At 34.9% G+C, this 21,671-nt stretch overlaps 3 protein-coding genes across 5 annotated transcripts; all 3 read right to left on the minus strand.

The window, feature by feature from the left end:
- Nucleotides 1-1,487: 1,487 nt before the first annotated feature.
- Nucleotides 1,488-5,981, minus strand: LOC129875034 (membrane-anchored ubiquitin-fold protein 3). Its single transcript, XM_055950469.1, has 3 exons — nt 5,576-5,981; nt 3,203-3,373; nt 1,488-1,834 (listed from the first exon to the last, which is right to left on the minus strand). The coding sequence occupies exons 1-3, from the start codon at nt 5,703-5,705 to the stop codon at nt 1,776-1,778; spliced, it is 360 nt and encodes a 119-aa protein (XP_055806444.1). The 5' UTR covers nt 5,706-5,981; the 3' UTR covers nt 1,488-1,775.
- Nucleotides 5,982-7,180: 1,199 nt separating this feature from the next.
- On the minus strand, nt 7,181-7,785 carry LOC129874625 (glutaredoxin-C7-like). The gene has a single exon (XM_055949938.1). The coding sequence runs from the start codon at nt 7,721-7,723 to the stop codon at nt 7,376-7,378; it is 348 nt and encodes a 115-aa protein (XP_055805913.1). The 5' UTR covers nt 7,724-7,785; the 3' UTR covers nt 7,181-7,375.
- Nucleotides 7,786-10,418: 2,633 nt separating this feature from the next.
- LOC129873296 (uncharacterized) lies at nt 10,419-20,633 on the minus strand. Of its 3 annotated transcripts, none has more exons than XM_055948364.1 (8): nt 20,563-20,633; nt 19,006-19,125; nt 18,374-18,621; nt 16,006-16,113; nt 15,733-15,889; nt 12,069-12,208; nt 11,940-11,975; nt 10,419-11,440 (listed from the first exon to the last, which is right to left on the minus strand). In XM_055948364.1, the coding sequence occupies exons 2-8, from the start codon at nt 19,100-19,102 to the stop codon at nt 10,652-10,654; spliced, it is 1,575 nt and encodes a 524-aa protein (XP_055804339.1). In that variant the 5' UTR covers nt 19,103-19,125; nt 20,563-20,633; the 3' UTR covers nt 10,419-10,651. The 3 variants fall into 3 exon arrangements, with proteins under 3 accessions (XP_055804339.1, XP_055804337.1, XP_055804338.1); XM_055948362.1 differs by lacking the exon at nt 20,563-20,633 and adding an exon at nt 20,390-20,542; XM_055948363.1 differs by lacking the exon at nt 20,563-20,633 and adding an exon at nt 19,943-19,964.
- Between the last annotated feature and the right edge of the window lie 1,038 nt (nt 20,634-21,671).

Here is a 21,671-nt window from a genome sequence, read left to right on the forward strand (position 1 = left end):
TCGTTTCTCATTTCCTTCCAGTAAAAATGAAAATGGTGTCATTTGCTATCTGAACCCACAACGTGGTTAGATTAGATATCTTTTGGATATACTAAGCTATGGCTGAGAGCCACAAACATCTACAAACAATAAAATTGTACTAATTATACCACATTTAGTAAATATATAACCTAAAATACATAATAATTATAAATCAGATGTCAGTAAGAATGAGCTTCATACAGACAGCAGGAATAGGAGTGCATGAAATTAATTGAGGACTTTCAATTGCATCATTGTTATAGTCAAATCCAAATAAGAATTAAAAAGGAAGGGTTATTATAAGTTGATTGCTAACCTAAAAGTTAATCTTATTGTGATTTTTTCAGATTCAAAACGGTTCCAACTAATTTGGGATTAACGTTTGACTGATTCGTTTATTATTAGTATTATTTTATTTTATAGATCAAGTAATTAGTGAAAAAACGAGAGCGAAGAAGTTGCAATAGATGTGGGAGAAGAAGTGTACCTAATAGGTTGCTTATTAATATTCTTTTCTGGTGAAATCATACGAGGAAGTAAGGGTAGGAGGAGCAACATTGCATAATATAAAGGGTCCTGATTGTTAATATGTTTTAAAAAATACAATATATTACACTTGCCACATAATTTTTTTAAATCTTTTATTCTTTAAATCTATTATTTATCAATTTAAAATGACTCTTAAGCTTTCATTAATTCTTGACTTTTTTAATTTCTCTTTTACTAAGTATTAATCTTTTGATGTGAGTGTTACGTACATATTCATATTAATGAGTAATAAATTTTAAATGTCACATAAATATTAATTATTTTTTAAAATGGTAAAAAAATAATTAAAAGTTTTAATTATTTAAAATGATTGATGGAAATTATTATATTAGATATTTTTAAATTTAGAAGTCAATTTCGTCAATGATCACGCTAAGTGAAGATAACAATATTGAAACTACAATTCTTAATTCCTTCACAACATTATATTTGCAACAACACATAAAAGGCAATGGAATATGAATATATTGATCTAATGATGTTAGATGGTTTATACAAGTTTAAATTTTAAATCTTTTTCTTTCTCAAAGTCTTAGAGAATAAGACCTTATTTCTACAAAAAAATTGACTGCTACTTAGGCATCTTGAATCTCAGTATATCTAAAAGAAAACATAACTAAATATGCATAGTTGATCCATTCATCTATAAAAACCGAAAGGAAAAAAAAATCAAATCATAACCCAAAATTGAAGAAATTGATCCGTTTATTCTCTTTAAAAAATATGACACCCAAAATCTCCAAATCCTGGAGCGCATCTTCAGTTGCATTTCATTGAGTAAATAGTTCCTGCTACTTTTCCTACGCAAAGGGTAAGTACTTGCACACAAATATGCCAGTTATTGACTAAAACATGATTCCATAAATACATGTAATCATGCGTTTTTTTCACAAGATGATCCAAGTACATAAGACACGTGAGGACCAGAGGTTAACCGATTAATCAAAAAAGTTACAGCTAAAAATCCTTCTGCGTGTCTCCAGCCTTCTCTCTGTATTTTTTACATGAGAAATCTGTGACTACGAGTGTAAAGATACAAACTTAATAGAACAAACGTGGTCATAAGATCATGCAATAGTTACATAAAATTGGTTTTCAACAAACATGTAATAATGAGGTATCGTACAAATTATTGCTCCAGACTTTTCTTCACAGTGCAGGTAACCCCAAGGATACCACAAGATCAAACTGAATCACTTACAATCTCACAATATGGAGCACGTACAGGTGCTTTGCTTTGGGTTCTTGTCAATCTTCTTTTCCTCTGTACGAAAAAGATTAAAGACATCAATGACTCAACAACACAACCCTGGACTGAATATTAAAAATCGGGGCCTGGAGTAGAGAATAGGGTGTAACAGGGCCACCAAAGATCTTCACATACAAAGTTCTCTCTTAGGTTTAAGATAACCACATTGATAAAATATTCAAGCTTTGAGTATTTGCTACTTCAACAAGTAGAACAAAACTCCTAAGAGCTTAGGAAGTCCACATTCATTAGCTTCTCTACAAGTTCAGAGTTGGCGATTATCTCGGGTCCCACTATAAGTGGAAGATTATTTCAATTGTAGCAAAAAGAAATTATGCACATAATTGTGGCGTAGCAATTCTCTCACAGGTCTTCAGATAATTCCACAAAAAAGAGAGCAAAAAGTAGCACTACTTGCATGTGAAGAAGTTAAAATAACAACAAAGAAAAATAAACCAAATAGACGTGATGAAAAAGATGCAACATCATCAACTGAACCTCAATGTCAAGCTAGTTAGAGTCAGCTATATGGATCCTCGCTAACCATGTTGTTCCTATTTAGACCCGCATCAATCCACTATTTGAAGATTTGGATTCTCAACATTTTCTACTGGTATATAAAACCGTAATCAAAACTGTATGTGGAACTTTTTCTTCCATTGTGTCATAATTTGCAGAGTCTACTTGGCTTCTGAGAGCCAGTAGTAGTTCAAGATAACTTTCTTCTGTGTGACTTTAGATCTACCTCATCTTTTTTTAATACTTTCAGTTAGTGACGGTGCATCTGGGAGTGTGGGACATTATTAAATTCACTCAAGCGACTTCTTCTCATTTATCATCCAAATGTGTCACTTCCACCTCATACCGAATATGATCACCTAGTGTTTTCGCCTCCACTAGAATATGAACCTGAGACGCATGGTTCTAATTCCAATGCATTGATCACTTGGTCACACCCTTAGTTGCATACTTGTATCTTCACAGGTAGACAAAAGTATTATACGTGAAGGATAGTTGCTAAGTGCTAACTTAGTGGACATAAGTTCATTGAATCAGTTTGACAAGTATAATGTTCAAAGTAGAAGAAATATTATAGATGGGATCACAAAAATGTCAAATCATCACAACCCCCTTCTTTCTTCTCATTATATACACATTTCTCCATTCCACATATGAAAGATTCCCACTAAACAATATCTGAGCACCTTATACTCTTGCCTTGAGAGAAATGCCAATCTTCAGAAAATCTTAGCAGAGACAATTGACATCTCCAGCATAACTATGTTAAGCACATGCTATGTCAGAAATAAGACTTGCACTTGCAACACTGTTGCTCAAAACAGACATAGAATTACAACATATTGCGTAGTAAGGGGAACCTACCTGACTTTGCTTTAGCTAAAGATGGTTGTACAACAGCATGCATGGTAATTACACCATTTGGTAGCTCACCAAAAGGTGTCTTGCATTGACCAACAGTCCTGCTGTTTTCCAAAATTTTGCCAGCACATATCAATTTTACATCATTTGCCGCCTTGGGTGCAACTTTTTTATCTGCAGTAAAAGCAGCTGAATCTTATCAAAACATAGCCTAGTAGCCCATATAATAAAGCCGATCTGATGAAGAACCCGTTTTCACAAACCCCTGCAGAAAAAATAGACCGTGGGGAAAGCAACAAAGCATGATATAGAGGAGATGTCAAATGACAAAGTTCAGATGTCTATTCACATTCTTGCACGGTACGGTATAGAGCAAACATAAAGGTGGCTTTTACCAGGTTCAAAATTAAATCACCTCTATCAATATAGGTTTATAATTTGAAAATATATTGGTCTTCGGTTTACCCCCTGTTAGATAGGAGTGAATTTAAGGCAGATTGAAGGTTCAGTCATTAAGTATAGAAACATAAAACTGTCTTTTCTAATTCTGAAGGAGCATCTTGTGTCCTGACTTTGGCTCTAGAAGAACTTTACCTATAGCTAATATAGAGACCTTTAAACATTTGGCTGATCTTTTATCTTTTAATTCTGGATTTGAGTGTGTAGGAGCGTAAGGACTTTTTTGTCCAGGCTCTTCAAATCCAGAAAGCCCTCATCAAGATTCACTTAGACTCGCCCTACAACAACAACAACAAACCCAGTGTATTTAAACATTTTTTGACATCATTTAACATTGCATTTTTTCCTATATTATTATCCATATAGTTATTTTTCATATTTAGAGTTATTTTTCTGGTATTAGATATTAATTGTTTGATTTTGCTCTTGGTCACCTATTGAGCAATGTGCTTTGATTGTGCTTAGCTAAGAACCAATAGACCATGGTGTTTTTCTACGCTTCTGGCCTTTGCTAACAAGGCACTTAGCCTCTACCGAGAAATCCTAAGGTCTGTGGGTGCTTCTTCAAGCTTTCCCAGGCAAAATGAGTAGGGACCAAAATGCTTGTCAATCCTTAATAAGTCATTTCTGATTTGGTGTCATTACCTCAAAGATCCAGATATCAAGTCCCCTTCTACAAATACTCTCTCCATGTGTCTTATTACTCTCAACACATACTTAGCAAGGCTGTCATAAGTACCCTTGGATATGTTTAAGTACAAGCCTCCAATGGTACACATTGTATGAGTATAATACACTTGTAGAATTTAGTACATATCTGACACTTGGCATACATGTCCTAATGTTCTTGTAAGACAATATACATGAATGTCTTTGGTCACATTACATCTACGTTAGAGTCACTCCAGTGATGGTGGTAATTTAGATCTCAAAGATAATGAATATATCCCTGTGGGTTTTTTCAAAATCTGAATCGTAGGTTGATTACAACAACAACAACAACAAACCCAGTATAATCCCACCATATGGGGTCTGGGGAGGATAGAGTGTACGCAGACTTAACCCCCATCTTGAAAGGTAGGGCGGTTGAATCGTAGGTTGATTATGTTTGAATTATCTAAACACTAGAATATATTACTGTAGTAATATGTATGAATACATTGCCTTCGTGCGATTTTTCCATTGATCATATATACGAGGGAGCAATCATAAGTGCAAGAATGTTTGTCTTATATGAATGAATTAGCTTAAGAGTATACTGGATGAGGTTCTATGGTGGATGACATGGGTTCACGACTTCACGGAAGGGATATGCCTCCATGATCTACTTGTTTGCCCTAGTTATGGATAAACTAACTAGCAACACAAAGCATGAGATTCTACAGTAATACCTCATTACAGTTTTTCTTAAAACGGTGAATACCTCACTACAGTTCTTGCCTCAAATTCCGGGGAAAGATACTTTCTATCATTACTTCACAATTAGGCATTCACAAACATTAGCACTTTTGGACTTCTCCACTTGACAATAAGCATTATAACTAATAAACCAGGCCTTAAAGGTGACTCATCCTAATCACCCAATGTGAATCCGCCTTAGCCTAGTTCCATTAAGAAAATATCACAAGAGTGTTAGAACTGTATATCAAGGCACTCAAAAACTGCCTATATGACACAATCTAACAAAATTCAACTTTCAAAACATGAAGAAATTTTTTTTACAGCAGATGATCACATTGTTGTGAAAACTAATACTAAAACTGTAATTTGAAAATCAAGGAGGTATCATTAATTACAAGAGGTGGAAACATGGTATACACACGGGATGATGAACACAGCAAAGGCCAGAAAACGTTAGAGATGCGAAGATGAAAAGTAAAGCAAGCAAGTAGAAAAGGAAGGGAAAAAAAAAAAAACCTTTGGGCCACTCGGCGACGATCCTGTCTTTGAGCATAGGTATGGTGGAAGCGGGTGAGTATCGAAAAGGACCAATATCTGATCCATCATACAACCGAAATTTGAGTTCAATTAAGTCCTCCTCCGGCATTTGATATCCGTCTTCACTTTGTTTACCGATCAACCCCCAAACAAACAAACAGAGTAATTAGTGCAGCACGCCGTTGAACCACTCAAACCCCCATGAAGCTACCAAGTATAACACATATATAAAAATAAATAACAGTACCAATGATTAAACAGTAAAAGGGAGGGAGGAACCCTAGACCCCAAATTTATCAAAGAAACAGTGAAAAGCGTATTAGGAAAGTAGTTCTTTTTTTTCCTTTTTCGGTTTTATGTTGGGATTAAATCAACAATTGGAGTGTCGAGGCATATGTAGGGAAGGAGCAGTTGTAAATCCTTTTTTCCCTTTTTTTGCTTAGTGCCTATTTGTATTTATCTTCTAATTTTGTTTTTAGAATAAGATCACAAATTATTTGAGTTGTAGCTTTTTGCATCATATATTTTTTTTTCTTGATTGATAAATGACCAATGGATGAGCTTTATTTGTACTTTTCATGATGGTGAGAGGAAAATCATCTTTAAAATAAATTAATAGTTGGACTATTTACATCCTAAATAACTTGAATCTTTCCGTCCATCATTTGAAATATCAAAGACGGAATGACTATTTACATCTTAAATAACTTGAATCTTTCCGTCCATCATTTGAAATATTAAAGACGGAAATTTTTAACTAATTAAATATATTCATGCATAACTAAAAGTCAGAACAAAAAGAGAATACGTTAAGTGAAGTGATACACAAAGAGAGCTACGTAGCTCATTTGGTGCCTCATCCTGTTTGTTTGTATAGAAGGTTAATGTCCAAGTTTTAACCGCCGACCTCTTGGTTGTTAAGAAAATGTATTAGTTTAGAGTCGCATCTAAATTTTATTGCGACAATAAATAACATGAACGTCAAGAGAACGATGTTGCTTACATTTTAAAAAATAAAAAATATATGTGTTCCATTTATAGTTTATTCCTTTTTCTAATATGATATTAGAATAATTTATTTATTTGTTCTTATTTTAAAATATGATATAGCGCTTACAAAAACTCATGATGCATGTACATATTTTGGTTTCATCATTTCAACAAGAAAACTAATGCAAACTCAATAGTATAACTTTACAATACAACTCCTAATAGAGTAACTTCTTTAGAAAGACATCATATTAAAAAAAACCTACTTTTGATAAGATAGAAGAGCATTATTTTAAAAAGAAATAAATAGTTGTTTACCGAAAAAGAAAATAACCTATATTGATTAGCGGATGTAAATTAAGAATTTTGTTAAATCCAGTATTATATTAGTACTGATGAGATGTTTTATTTGAATCCATAGTTTATAGAAAACAACATTTCTATATGTCTGTATACTCTTACCCTCCTCAAGACCTCAACCCCACTTGTAGGATTGGTGTTGTGCATTAGTGCGGAAGCCATCCTTGTTAGAAAAGAGGCATAACAAGACTAGGACAAGTAAAAGGAAAAGGCCAAATTGAAGGGTGAGGGAGATAAATAGGACAGAATAAACTAGGAATGTGGAACAAACTAGCTAGATTTGCTTTTTTCATTTCAATTGTCTCAAGAAACAGAGGAGGGAGAGAGAAATTTACAGCATTTCTTCTGACCCTTAGCTACAAAATAAAATAGAAAAAGATCCACTTCCTCTGCAGTAGAAGTAAAAACCAACCAAAAAAAAGAGAGATATCAAAGCCAGAGAGCACCAGCCTCTTTTAAAAGAGGAACTAATGTGCCATTAATATGAGCAGCCATGATAGTGTCCATGGAGCCAAGGAGCTTGCCACCAATGAAGACAACAGGCAGATCAGAAGAGGATGATGATTTCGCAAGAAGAGTAAACAAGGCTTGTTGCCAAGTGGGATTGTAATCATCGAGTTCATAAACTGTTGGGTTGACACCCATTCCACACAAGAGCCTCTTTATGGCATGACACATACAACATGTATTATTGCTGAATATCACCACTGCATTCCTTGACGCCATTTCTTCCACTACTGATACGTAACCATTCCAACATTCTCTTTCATACTGCATTCTTCGGGATGCTAATTAATTAGTCGGTTAGCTTAGCCTTGTGGTGAGTGAGATTCATTCATATAACCACACCTATTTATAGAGAATGACATATATGGGAAGTGAAGTGTGGGACTGCTTAACTGTCCTTGTTGTATTTATTTTAGCATAAAATGCAATTTCAGCATTAATTTGGCTCTGTTCTACCTTAAAACCTTTATCCTAAAAAAGTACTAATTTTGAGGGCGTGTCCATATGTTTATTACATTGGAACTATGTACAAGTGGTTAAGTGAAGTGGAAAGGAGGGACAAAAGGAACAGGCTTTATCAGAATTTGTGTAATCTTAGACTAGTTTTTTTTTTTGTTAGTTAGTATTAGAAAATGATCATGTTTAAGTGAGGAACAACAAGTGAACCGTCCTTGCTCAGTATGGTTCCCTTTTTTAAAGGAGATACTAATTTGCTTGGGTTCATATTATTTGGCATGACCTGACACACTCTTTTAAAAAGTTTTAATTAAAAGTGTATTTTGTCAAATTAACATTAGTAATGATGTCTATTTCTAAAGGTAGTATGGGAAAAAATTAATAAAACTCGAGTAAAATTAAACATTTGTGAAAGTCTAAGTAAAATGAAATATTGAGACAGAGTGCCATGTGGATATGCTACTGTAGTATATTTTACCCTTTTGGGTTCACTCCGTGGAGTAGTTTGTTTAAGTTTTAATTATACAAACTAGTAGTTTCCTGATGGGGTTAGGATATAGTAGAGCCTTCATATGAGATAAAGAGTAGCACAAGAAATTAAAGTTTTGTTTAGAGAATTAAGTGGGATGAACATGTGTGTATGCAGTATGCAGGACATACAGAAAATGAGTGAGTTGTTATGTCGACTTCCTCCTAGTACCAACAGCAGGACGGCCGCATTAATCAGCTTTAATGAGTTTTTGTCTCTTTTACCTTCTCCCGAGATATATGGGTGTTTAGTTTCTCTAAAGCTGAGCTTCATACTTCACTTTCGGCATCTTTCATTTCTATACTCAATTTATGTCATCTAATTCTTATAAATTTGTCTCTAATTATAAAACGCTTTGACATTTTTTTGTGACTGTCACGTGGGGTCATCATTCTTGCCTCTTCCTCTGCTTGTTTACCTCGAGGACACCAATGTTTGTCTCCATTGCCTAACTTCTGATGATGACCAGTAGAATGTCCCTCATCGTCCACTCTCCTATTTTTTGTAGAGATACCAGAATAAGCTCCAGTGCTTTCCATGACCATTAGCAATTGAAAATTACTTCTTTGGCTTACAATATTATGTTATCAAATGACCAACTCTCTTTGACCAAACGTCGTTGACTTGATGATACAGAATTGCTTCTTTCTAGTGGAATACTAGATCAGTATTATATAAACAACAACCTCCAATCTAGAACAAAATCATAATATAAGTTACATAGTGTTTGAATGTGATTTTTTTTTTCCAAACAAAATCCATGATCCAAATATCTAAAATCTAATTGTGATGTTTCTTCTTTTCTTTTTCTTTCTAAAAAATTGTGGTTGTGGTTGTGGTTGTTCTTGTTCCAAGTCATGGTGGATGTTAAAAAAGGGCAGTCAGTCAGTGCAATAAAGCGAGCCCGAATAAGAACCGCATTACAAGGATCTACTTTATGCAAATCTACCATGTATATCTACAAGTGATTATTTCACAATATAAACTTGTAATTTTTTTATCACGTGACAGCGACTTTACCAGTTACGCAATCATAGTGGATGTTGAACATACAAAATAGAAAAACATGTTGGATGATCAAATGATAAACAAAAAAAAAACGCCTCACCAACTACGTACTAGCAATTCAAAAGTCTTGCTGCAAATTTTCCATAATCATCACAGCAAAAATCAACGCGTTGTTTCTTTAATTTTGAGTCTTGTCATCATCTCACAACTCTTAATTGCATTTCCAATTATTGGGAGTACATGCAGAGCCAGGTCCCCTCTTCTCTCCCACCCCCTCCAATACCCAAATATCTACTTGCAAGTTCACCACTACTCAAGAAAATAAAATAAAAATATAAATTTCACCACTACTCTAAAAGTTCAATTCAAGATTTAAAATTAATAAATTCAAATGAGCAATACAAACAACAATAACTATGACTCAATTCCAAACAAGTTATGATCAGTTATATGAATCTTCATTTCTTTATTTAAACTCATATCATATCAACATCATAATAAATAAAACAAAAGTGAAAAGGACGTTTAAAATACATATACTATAAAATACTAATAATATTTTTAAAAAACATTTGAATCTAAAATATATCCTCAACTAGTAGCTATTAGGTAGTAGCTATCACCTATGTATCTTTTTCTTAATTTTGCCCTCCCTTTAACTAAATCTATATTGATACCAAACATTTGGAGGTCTTTTAAGACCCTATCCTTTCATGTAATTTTAGGTCTACCTCATCCCTTTTTAACACCTTCACTTACCATAGCTTCACACCCTTATGGACCAAAGCATCTATATATAGGTCAATACATGATATGCTACTTAAACTTTCTAGCGAATGTGGTCATTTCTAATCTTATCTAATTTGATATGATCGCACATCCATCTTAGCATCCGCCGATGAAATTACTATCTCTAGGACCAAACGTGGTTGACTTGATGATGGAGTGTTTCTCAAATACACTTCTTTCTAGTGCAATGCTAGATCAGTATTATATAAACACCTACAACCTCCAATCTAGAAACAAAATCACAATATAAGTTACATAGTTACAATGGGAAGAGCCTAATCTTGTACATCCAACTAGTTAACAAATTAAATAAAAGCTGCCAACAACCCTAAAGTTAAGCGACAGAAGCTAAGTATGATTGTATAGCTCTAAAATACCAACCCAACAATTCTAGACACCACCGGGAACTGTCAATGCTACTGACGGGTAACCGGTGCCATCGGCAGGGATGAAGACTGGCTATATAAATTACTCTCAGTTGAATAACCTTGATAAGCAATTGTAGCGGGAGATGTGAAAGGAGAAATCCCATTGACTGGAGGGACAACTTGGGGAAAACCAGGCAATGTTGAAGGTTGTTGGGTTGTTGCGTAAACAAATGCTGAACTAGGCAACTGACCAGATGTCTGAATGAACTGAGGTACTGGATATGGCTGCATAGGAGGCAGGGGTGGCAATGGTGGAGGTGATGATGGTAGAGGAGGCGGTTCAATTGGAGTTGATTCCCGAGCAGTGCTGGGAAGATTGTGTTGCACTGAGTTTGGCTGAGAGAAAAATGAGAGGGCTTCTTGAGGATTCTGAGGGGGGGCATAAGAAGAGCGCTCATTTTCAAGCTTCATCCTTTTCTCCGGTTGATTATCATGGGAAGATTCTTTAGTTGAGTTGCCTATGACACCCTCGGACGCCAAGGATGAGAGGACATAAGTCAGCATCTGGGCTGAAGATGTTGATGCAGTGAGCTTTGCTGCGACTGCAGCAGCTGCAGATTTCATATCTTCGTCAAGGTTGCCAGGTTTTTCATAAGATACCTGTCGAGTGTACATCACGGGAGCAGATTGTTCACGATTTCCAGATATGAATGTGTGTGGAGCTTGGGAGGTGCTAGCTTCCTTTCGATTCTGCTCAGCCAAGATTTGCCCATTGCCATCAAAATTCAGCAACTGTCTGCAAATACTGCCTACCTGATCTGCATGGGACTGAGCAGCCTAAAATCCAAGTAATGAAACGTCACTACACTGTTTATTAGGAATATGTGTAACCCAGAAAAGCTAGCAGGATAGCATTATCAATACTTAATGTGAGAAGTATCACATCTTTACTGGGGGAACATAGAAGGCACAGGCTATTCCTTCTCTACATTTTGACTTTTGATGAATAGGAAAGTTGGTAGCTCCGACAGGATTTCCCTTCTCTACTATTTTTTTCTTATCAAACAAAAAAGTAAAAATAATTCTGCAAGCAAGCATGAAGTATATCTCTCATTGTCCACTCAGCTATATTTGATTCTCTCTTTGAAACCAATATCATGTCATCTATGACAGAGCACAATCAAACGTTCACCAAAAAGATCATAACAAATCAAAGAGGAGGTGAATCACAAACATTTACAAAAGTCAAAAACTGATACAGCTTGCCATCCCACAAAGAAGTATCATGAATTCAGCAATGACCATTTCAACGGATATACATAAGCACGTTATTTACCTGAAGTTGATTGCGCACTTGATCCAGCTTATATTCCTGAGGAGAAACCCATGGGACCACTCAATCAGGAGCAAAAGCGCGAAAGCAAACAGAAAGATGGACAGAATGCACAAAAATTCAATGACTAACCTGCTCATGGAGGACCTCTCTGAGATGAGAGATGAGGTTTTCCCTAGATGATTCAACAGTTGTTAGCTGCTCAACACAGTCCTTCAATATTGTGTGCTGCCCCTTGAGCTCATCCACTATACCGGATCCATTAAGATGGCCTGAAGGGCAAGGGAGGAGGTCGATAAAAAGTCTAGGGTGACAAATAACAAGTATCAAAAGAAAAATAAATCAAACTACAATTCAACAGAGGAAAGAAAAGGTTAATGAATATGGATTAGATAGTTAACAGCTAAAGACCACAATACCCAGTGTTACATTCAATCATGACAATGAAAACCGACTCCTCTGGCTAGAAAAAATCCCTATACATTTACCCAAGAAACACGACTTGAATAAAGTATTTTGTAACTTTTTCTTTTTCTCCAAGTAAGACTGACAAAGATATAAATGGCTCTAATGGTGTATTGACTTGGAAGAAAGGTTTATCTATAGAGGAAAGGAATAACATTTTTTGCCTATAATTTAACCCTATACACAATCATGTCCTCTATAATAATAAAACACATACAATTTCCTTAATTCCCCAGAGTTGAAGAGAAATTGAATTGGTTACCATAACAGCAAAAGGTAGGCAGCACATTTTTATTTTCAACAAGATTATACACAGTATGACCCTAAGCAAGTTTCGAACAACTATTGTCCTCACAAGTAACTTCAAGAGATACAGGCTAAGTTTCTTGGACTCTTCACTTCCGATGCCGCACCCGTGTTGACACGACATGGGTGTGGGATCCATACCCAATCTGGTCAACCGATTTTGGATACTTTGACCAAAATCGATGGAGAAATTCTGGACAGATTCAATGAAAAGGAGTGACCAATTTGGGTAAGTTGAAGAAAATGGAATACCTTGTATATAGAAACTTCTATGTCACTCTTCTTCCTTTATCTCCTTCTAGGATTCTCCTCAAGTTTTCCAAGTTTTTTCCTCATAATTTAGGTTTTATAACTCTATTTTTAGATATTTAAATTATTTTTAGCCAAATCCCCTCACCCATATCCATACCTAGATCCGTATCCCCGAATCTTAATATTTAGCACATGAAGGATCTGACATCTAGATACGCACCAGTATCGGATACCCACACCCGAGTCCGAGCAACTTAGGATATGCGTGTTTGATAACTTTTAGCTAAAATAAATAACTCATTTTTCTGTTTCATTTGATATTTTGTCATAATAAGCAATACATATATGATGTTCCCAGCAGAACAATTTTGACGTAAGAATCCAAAACAGGTAATTTCCAAAATTTAATAGTCACATTCTAACTCAACCTTGATCACATACCGGGAAGTAAGTCAACTTATGTGTTATTGTATTAGAATAAAAGTCAAGAGTGGAAGACGTTGGAATTTTGAGAAACAGGAAAATATCTGCCAAACCAGTCTGGAAAAAATAAGTAAAACTTGGTCCTCAGTTATCTTTGTCCACAACTAAAAAAAGTTGAAAAAAAAGAAGGTACAAGTAGGGGGAAAAATTGAAAAATATACAAGTTTTGCACGCATAAATTGGGTCGAAGGAGCATTTCAAACTAAGCAAGGTCAATTCTAAGGTACTAGCCCTCGGGTGCGGATCTAGAGGTCGGATCTTTCATATCTAAATTTTCAGATTCAGAGGTACGAATCTAGGTATGGATACAGATGCGCGATTCAGCTAGAAATAATTCAAATATCTTAAGATAGAGTTATAAATATGCTTAAATTATGATAGACTATTTGGAAGGAACGGAATGCATGATTTTTTTGGAGCAGGTTTGAATTTGTAATTATTATCAAGTACAAATGCATCACTTAATTTTGTTTGTGTAACATGACTGTTGCAAATGATATCGAGACCATGATAGACTTCTTGAGTTCATTGCACATTTACCTATGATATTGACTTGTAAATATTTTTAAAGCACCTTCTGGTTGCTGACTTTTTAATACATATATCTTTTAACAATTAAGAAAAAACACGTGCCTAAATTATGATTCTTGAATTTCTCAATCAATTTTGGTCAAAGTTTCCAAAATTGGTTGACCTTATCGGTATGGATCCTACACCCACATAGTGTCGAAACGGGTGCGGCACCAAATGTCAAGAGTCCAAGCAACATTTGTCTCAGAACTAAGAGAAAATAACCAGAAGATACGACATGTTTATCTCGGAACCAGTTCATGGGACGTGCAACATTTATACTCATTATAATATTGGATTTGGGTGGATACACGTGCAGTAAGATCATGTTTTATTCTAGCAAATCTCCTATTAGCACCCAAGGGCATGACCTAGTGGTCAATGAAGTAGGAGAGAACCATGAGGTATCAAGTTTAAATTCTAGTAGCCGCCAAAAACACTGTGCTTTCTACCAATCTGCCTAAGCCTTGGTGAGCAAAGCTACCCTGTGTCTGTGTTGGTTGGAAGTAGTAGGTACCCGGTGAAATAGTCGAGGTACGCACAAGCTAAACCAGACACCACAATTACAAAAATAAGATCTCCTCTTTCCAATTCTATTTCAAAAGTCGTACCTACAACCTCGCACGTAATACTCGAGTGTCAACCTCTGTCTGTCAGATTACATATTTAAGCATGTTTAACCTTTTTTATATTTTTCCAAGTAAGTTTTACTTCTCTGGTGAGGATCTTTTTTCTATTAAGTTTTTCTCCATGAAAAGATTCAAGTCCTTATACTGAAATCAAAAAGGTGTTTCCTCTCAGTCGTCCCTTTCCTAATATGGTACTCAAGGTTTTTTTTCTCTATGGAGCTTCTTAATCAGCCAGATATAGAGCCCGTTTGGATGGGCTTAAAAAAAGTAACTTTTATGTATGAAGTGTTTTTAGAACTTTAAAGTGCTGAAAGTTATTTTTATAAATAAGCAGTTGAGTGTTTGGATAAAAGTGCTTAAATGAGGAAAATTATGTGAATTTTAGGATTAAAAGAATAAAAATGGTAGTTTGGAATTTAGTTAAAATATAAGGGATATAAAAGTAATTTTCATGATCAAAGAAAATGACTTTAAGCACTTAGAAAAAAAAAAGTTAGAAATCCTAACTTTTCATTTTTGACTGACTTTAAGAACTTTCTGGCTTAAAGTTAGCATTAGGCAAACACGTCCAAAAGCTGAAAAGGGGCTTTAAGTTGGTTAAAACCAACTTAAAGCCAATCCAAACGGGCTCATAGAAGCAAAACAAATAATTTGAAACATAGATATGCAAGCAAAACAATTAAATGTAGCTTTTTAATTGGTAAAAGTGAGAAATCGGACGAAGCGGAATGAGAATGAAAAAAGAAAACTTCAGTTGGGGAAAAGGAAGCCAACAAAAGACAACAACAACAACAACATACCCAATGAAATCCCACAAACACGCACACACACTCTTGGAAGAAGGAAGCCCCTTCCTCCTACTTTGTTTAAGCTAGGCATAAAACTATAATATATTAGAGAAGGTATATTTAGTTTTGCAGAAATAAAGGGAGGTTCAAGTAATTGAACCCAGAAAATTAATTATTCATTTTAACAAAACAGAATTGAAACCCTGGCAAAAGGAATAAAATGTTTCTTTTGGGCCACTGTAACATGAACTGGACAAGCCAAGCTATGTTAGGCACACATTACAATTGGAAAAGGAAGAGCACCTGGATTTAAATCACTCCCAATCTCCTTATCTATTTTTTCAACACAGCTAACAGCAATTTTACATCTGCTCAATATCGCATCTTCGTCAATTTGACCGCCATACAATATCTGATAGCTTGAAACTATTTTGTCAAGGGCATCTCCAGCTGAGTTTCTCTGCATACCAAAGAGTGCAATGAGAAGGTACTATCATCTTCAAATATATAGAAAATAGAATGAACAGCTAATAAAAAATTCAGGAACAAAAGACCAGGATGCAAAGGGAGACTTACCACTTTTCCACCACTATGCTTTCCATTCCCAACATGCTTTCCAGCAAACTCTTCCTTCAGAATCTGCCCTCGAGAACCAAAGACTTTTCTCTCATCCCAGATACTGATCTGTTGTTATCAGAATTAAATGGAGCATTAAGATGGGCACCATAGCAGTCCCACAATGCGAAGACAGAATAAAATCTACCCAGGATAAAAGATTTGACATCATAGCAAATTTGCATCCAATTTAATCATGCTATTCAGGTCAATTTACAAAATAAGTGGCTAACCAAAGTTAAAACTCATGGCTACAAGAATTGCAATCAGTATAACTATAGTATAGGACTTGCAATGCATGGCCATATCATAAGTTCAAGAACATCTTGCCAGTGCCCCATATATTTGTAGGCTCTTGAAGATGAAAATGCAATAGGAATCAATCACCCTGAAAATGTTATTTAGCTAAGTGCTGGAATCAAACATCTATGATCTAGAACAAGGTCAAGATACAATTCAGTAAGTGGTTAACCAGGTGCGCATTCGACGTATAACTCATATCCATACAATAGCATTTGTGTTTTTCCTGAAGAAACTTCCATTTTGAATGCAAGTATTTCAAGGGTAAGAGAGGTTAATGCAGGGAAAAATTACTTTTTATTTGTCAAATCACCATAACAGATAAATCTACTAATAATTGTTATTTCATCTCTGACCAACAATCATACAGCACAAAAAGGTGTTGCTTCGACTCCACACAGTTTTGGCTGGCAATAACTGTTCTGAAATGAGCAGCCAAGCCAGACTGCGTAGTTCCACAGCAGTAATAAGAGTCATACTCAATTTCTACAACTATTGTTCTTACAAATGTCACTCCAAAAAGAAATGGAACTAGTAAAATTTAGTGCAAAACCATGAAGGACTCTGAATATGATAGGCCAATGTCATATGAAACAGAAAGCATTGACCATATTCTGCTTATTCATGGCTAAGACTTGACCAGCAAGTTATAGAATAAAAACTGGATACATAAACCTGAGATCACAAGGAAATGAAGTTGTCCCAAGAGACCTATAATCTATTAAAATCTATGTAAGCTTTTCGAGAAATTAACACAATGGAAGCATAAGATTCATATAGGTGATACCAACTAGTTGTGATTAAAGCTAGTGAAGATGGTAAGCTTACATTAAGTTCAATAAATGCTAAGAATTAGTCTATTTGGAGATTTGTATGACAATAATGTCTAAACCTATAATTATTAAAGTATCATAGGAGTGAAAAGGGTCCAATTGAGTAAAATGGATAGTGAGGATTTATGTAGCCCACCACAACTACCTTGGAATTGAGTTCTAGTTGTTATTTTTGTTGCACATAGCTAGATCTGTAGAAAAATGAAGGTTCATCCCAGATTCAACCCTTGCATCCCACTTCTTATCACAAAAACAATCCAATCACATTTGGTGGACTATATGGAAACCGAGGAATCTTAGAGTTTTTGAGAATAGGGAGAGTAATATGCAGCAAATTAAACTGAATTGTATTCTGACTTTGTGTTTTTGTTGTAATCAGATTTAATCTAATGACACTGTCTCTATCATTGATGTCTTAGACTCATTAAAGGGATAGGACAGTTCTCTTAGAGTTCCTTATGTAAATGTGGTTTTCAGTACAACCCATGTACTGATTTACAAAAATAGAAACAGTTACCAATTTTGGACAAAAAAACAATCACAAAATAAATAGGAGACTTGGTTAAGCTTTTTAGCCGAAGTGTTTTAATCTCATACCTTGTAAACTAGATAATAAGGCTTTTCACTTCAATAATGGGCTTGCATATCTTTGACTCTGAGGCTTCAAGGCTCGAAGCTCTTAGGTTCAAATTTCAATCTCTCAAGTAGCAAGGTAGTTTGACGTAGACTTGTATTTATTTTCTTACCTTGTTGTGGGTATCATGTGAAATATTCATGATTATTCCTCATTTGAGTGATACATCTTTTGTCTTCTCCTAAATTAGGCGCTATTGTACTATCATCGCTTCTCTCTCAAATAAATCTACAATCTACTACAGTGAAACTAAATACACCTCCCTCTTGATAACACATGGGACTCCCTTTTTTGAAACAAAGCTCACAGATTGAATTTTACCTATTACTTGATCAGAACACCATGTATGGGGAAATCTTAGGGAATCTTAAAACTTAAAGAAGAGATTTGTCGGGAAATTCGGAATTAGATGCATAACCTAGGTCTTCCTCTCAGAATGCTAATCATCCACAAATATGTATCTCAAATGCTACGTACAGCTGGATGGACTAAAACTCATCAAACTCATTTACCAACTATGGCTACATAGTGGAGCTAAAAATAAAAAGGTAGAGAAACATACCAGCCGCAATGCAGCGTTTCTTCCAAACTCATTTCCATTTTCAACAACATCACGAAGAGCATCTGGAAGAACCTTCCAAAATTCACCAACAAATTCTGCGCCCTTTCTCCTACTATTTTGAAGGATGTCATTTGCAAGGTAAAGAAATGACAATCTTTGTTCACGTGGTGAGCAATGGAACTGCTGGGCCCAAGTTTCCACAACTTGTTTTGCTTTGTTCATGTGAAAAATACACCAATGCGACAAAGCTAGTTGGGGTTGAGGATTACAATCCATTAAAAGAAAGCATTTGTTAAATAACTAATTGTTGAAGAAATAAATGAGAGAACATAATTTTTCCTACTGTACCCACAAATTCAAATTCAAGAGAACGAAAGTCCAATACTTGTCCTCTTTCTTTTTCTTATCCACCAAATTAAACAACAGGAAGAAAATAACTTTATTTTTGTTCATTATAATCTCCTTTGTTTCTCCCTAGTTTTCAAACATGGAGTTAATTTCCATGCCCCAACAATTTGTTTCCGGAAAGACTGGATAGAGGGGGTAGAATAAAATCAAATGATTATCTACTTAAAAGAAAAAATATTAAGATCAAATGATTATCTAATTGGCAGGTAAAAGTTGATGGATACTTTCAATGCTTTGCTGTGAACTATTGAGCTTTGCTAGCTTATCCACCAAAATCTGCGTATTAAATGTGCTCCCCATCGTTTTGGACACAATATTCATCAACTAGTAAGCCGCAAGCAGACCTTTAAATCCAGAAACAAACTCAATAAGTACGATATCACATTTGTGGGAGTAGATAAAAAAGTATTCGACTAGATAATTAATAATTTAGTAGGACAAATCCTGTCATATCACAAGTATAGACATGAGAATGATGTCAAACTTAGAAAAAGGAAACACTTTTATGGGTTATAAGATCCATGTTGAAGAAGCGGACAAAAATGTTTTGATGCAAGTCAAATAAGTAGTCTATGTTTACACTTATTCTCTTAACAATATAGATTGGTCGACAAATCGCATTCTACGGATGCCTATTGTGTGTCCTGACCATTTTTTTATCAGGTAAATCAAGATTTTATTAATAAACACATCCGGTAGATGCTGGGACAAGCTTCAGCCAAAAAAAAAAAGGATAGCTCCTGAAAAATGAGTCCTTCTAAGTAATTCCTAAAAAGCTAACAAAATCAAACAACGGGGTCTCCCAACTATGCTGTGTATGGGGAGGATTTCTGGCAACTGAATATTTCCTCTTATACAGATACATTTACCGAATAGCTCTTCAGATCTCACAATGGATACATAGATGTAAAAAGTAGTATAGTTTTTGACTTGTAATATATTCCATGCTTGCAGTTGCAATTCATTCTATGATACCATACACACTTTTTTTCGAGAATAAAAAGATACCATACACACACTGAGTCCATATCTGGCTAATTTGAGCAAATATAGCAAACTGAGACAATTTAACACACATTCACTCCCGCAACTTTCATAGAATCTTTGAAAAGTCAAAATTGTAAGGAGTGCTAATTTTACATATGATTAACAGTTAAATACCATTCTTTTCAGAAACTTTATAGTTGAAATATCATTTGATATCCAGTTGTACCCTTTCTAAAAGTTGGAAATCATCACCAGCCATCCCAATCCTACCAATTGGAATTTCGAAAAAAGGGCTACCGTCAATCTGTTGCCTTACCAGTTAAGAGAAGACTGTATCTTTACCCTTTGAACATTGCATTACTTTTATTTAATCAAAGGAATATTAACATAAGTTTCTCTCTAAACAAAAAAAGAAGGAAAAGAGCACCGCATCTAACAAAGCAGAATTGGCATGTCAGTTCAATTCCTAGGTTTTCAGGGTTCAACAAGCTCGCAAACAAAGAAAATCAAGAATTTTATTTATATAAATTAAAAAAAAAAAGAGCACCGCATAAAAGAGATAGTATCAAATTAACCCTAGAATCAGAATAAGGAGTGGCTGGGCGGAAGAAGAAGACAAACCAGAATGCAGCAGCGGCGATGGAATTGGGGAGAAACAACTTGTTTTTTTGGGGAGTAATATTTGAAAATCAATACATACTTAAACCTGAGTTACAGATTGAGATTACAGTAGTTGTAATTGTAATAAGGGAGTAATAAGGAATGGAATCTCCAACTAAAAGCCCATATCTAACCAAGTTGGGTTCAGCTTCCGCTCCTGAACCTGTATTTCGCTATGAATTTCCGCAGCTCTCCTTCCTTTTTCACTTTAATTACCTTTATAAACCCTTTTATGTGCTTTTTTCTTATGAAAATACTATTAATGTTTTATTCTTCTTTTTTACTACTTTGGAAATGATTCTAACAATTTAGGATTAAATAAAATTAATATCTCCATTTGATTGGAAATGTTTGTATTAGATTTTGATGCAATGATCAAGTATGTATTTGGTCATAGGATTTGGGGTTCAAATTGAAAATTTTGATAAAATGAAAAGCTTAAAGATGGAGGTCATGTTCGGCACAAAATTATAAGAGTGATGTCCGTGTCTATTGTTTGCTTTTTGTTATGCTATGAGTATTTCGATGTCCTGTGAGGCTTGCGTTTGAGAATTGTGACATTATTTTGTTTACAAAAGAAACTTTGCTTAATTTTTTTCAGAAAATTTCAGAGTTAAATTATTATTGGATTGTAGATTTTTAACTCTAGGCGAAAGATCTTAATCATTGACATGTGTGTATCATGGAGGCTACCATTCACTCGGTGGCTAGGTATCTACTACTATCCACTCGGTAGTTAGATAGTAATAAGCTAACTTTTATGTGATTTCAATGTCCTCAATAGATATAATAAGGGGAGAATTTTCTAGACATTTCTGCAACATGGATATATGAAGTATTGGATGATTGAAGACAATTATGCAGGTAATTCAACGTCATAGGTCATTGGGTTGATTCTTTGTAAGATTCTACAAGAACCAACACATCTCGAACTCAACTTTTCTTTATTTTCAATTTCTGTAACGCTCTTCACAAGCAAAACATTAAGAAATATCCAATCATTCGCATCAAATTTTATATCTTTCCGCCAGATATGAGTAGAATTTTTAATGGCCCTGACCTACTCTCAATCACTCCTTGATCAGCTTGACCTTTTCCATAGCATGATGAAGTATATCTAGCCCAAGTAATTCTATTTCACCAACCTCACACGATTCAATATGAGATCTACATCTTTGTTCATACAAAACTTTAAATGTTGCAATATAATTCTAAGTTGGAATGATAGCTATTATTATATATA

This window comes from Solanum dulcamara, chromosome 11 (genome assembly GCF_947179165.1).
Source record: "Solanum dulcamara chromosome 11, daSolDulc1.2, whole genome shotgun sequence".
Taxonomy (NCBI): Eukaryota; Viridiplantae; Streptophyta; class Magnoliopsida; order Solanales; family Solanaceae; genus Solanum; species Solanum dulcamara.

Coding starts and splice junctions, on each gene's coding strand:
- LOC129875034 (XM_055950469.1), bottom strand. CDS start 5,705: ATGCCGGAGGAGGACTTAATTGAACTCAAATTTCGGTTGTATGATGGA. Junction 3,374..5,575: donor CGTCGCCGAGTGGCCCAAAG/GTTTTTTTTTTT, acceptor CTTTTACTGCAG/ATAAAAAAGTTGCACCCAAG. Junction 1,835..3,202: donor TTTAGCTAAAGCAAAGTCAG/GTAGGTTCCCCT, acceptor TTTTTCGTACAG/AGGAAAAGAAGATTGACAAG.
- LOC129874625 (XM_055949938.1), bottom strand. CDS start 7,723: ATGCAGTATGAAAGAGAATGTTGGAATGGTTACGTATCAGTAGTGGAA.
- LOC129873296 (XM_055948364.1), bottom strand. CDS start 19,102: ATGAATATTGTGTCCAAAACGATGGGGAGCACATTTAATACGCAGATT. Junction 11,976..12,068: donor GAGAGGTCCTCCATGAGCAG/GTTAGTCATTGA, acceptor GTTTCTCCTCAG/GAATATAAGCTGGATCAAGT. Junction 11,441..11,939: donor AAGTGCGCAATCAACTTCAG/GTAAATAACGTG, acceptor CTTGGATTTTAG/GCTGCTCAGTCCCATGCAGA.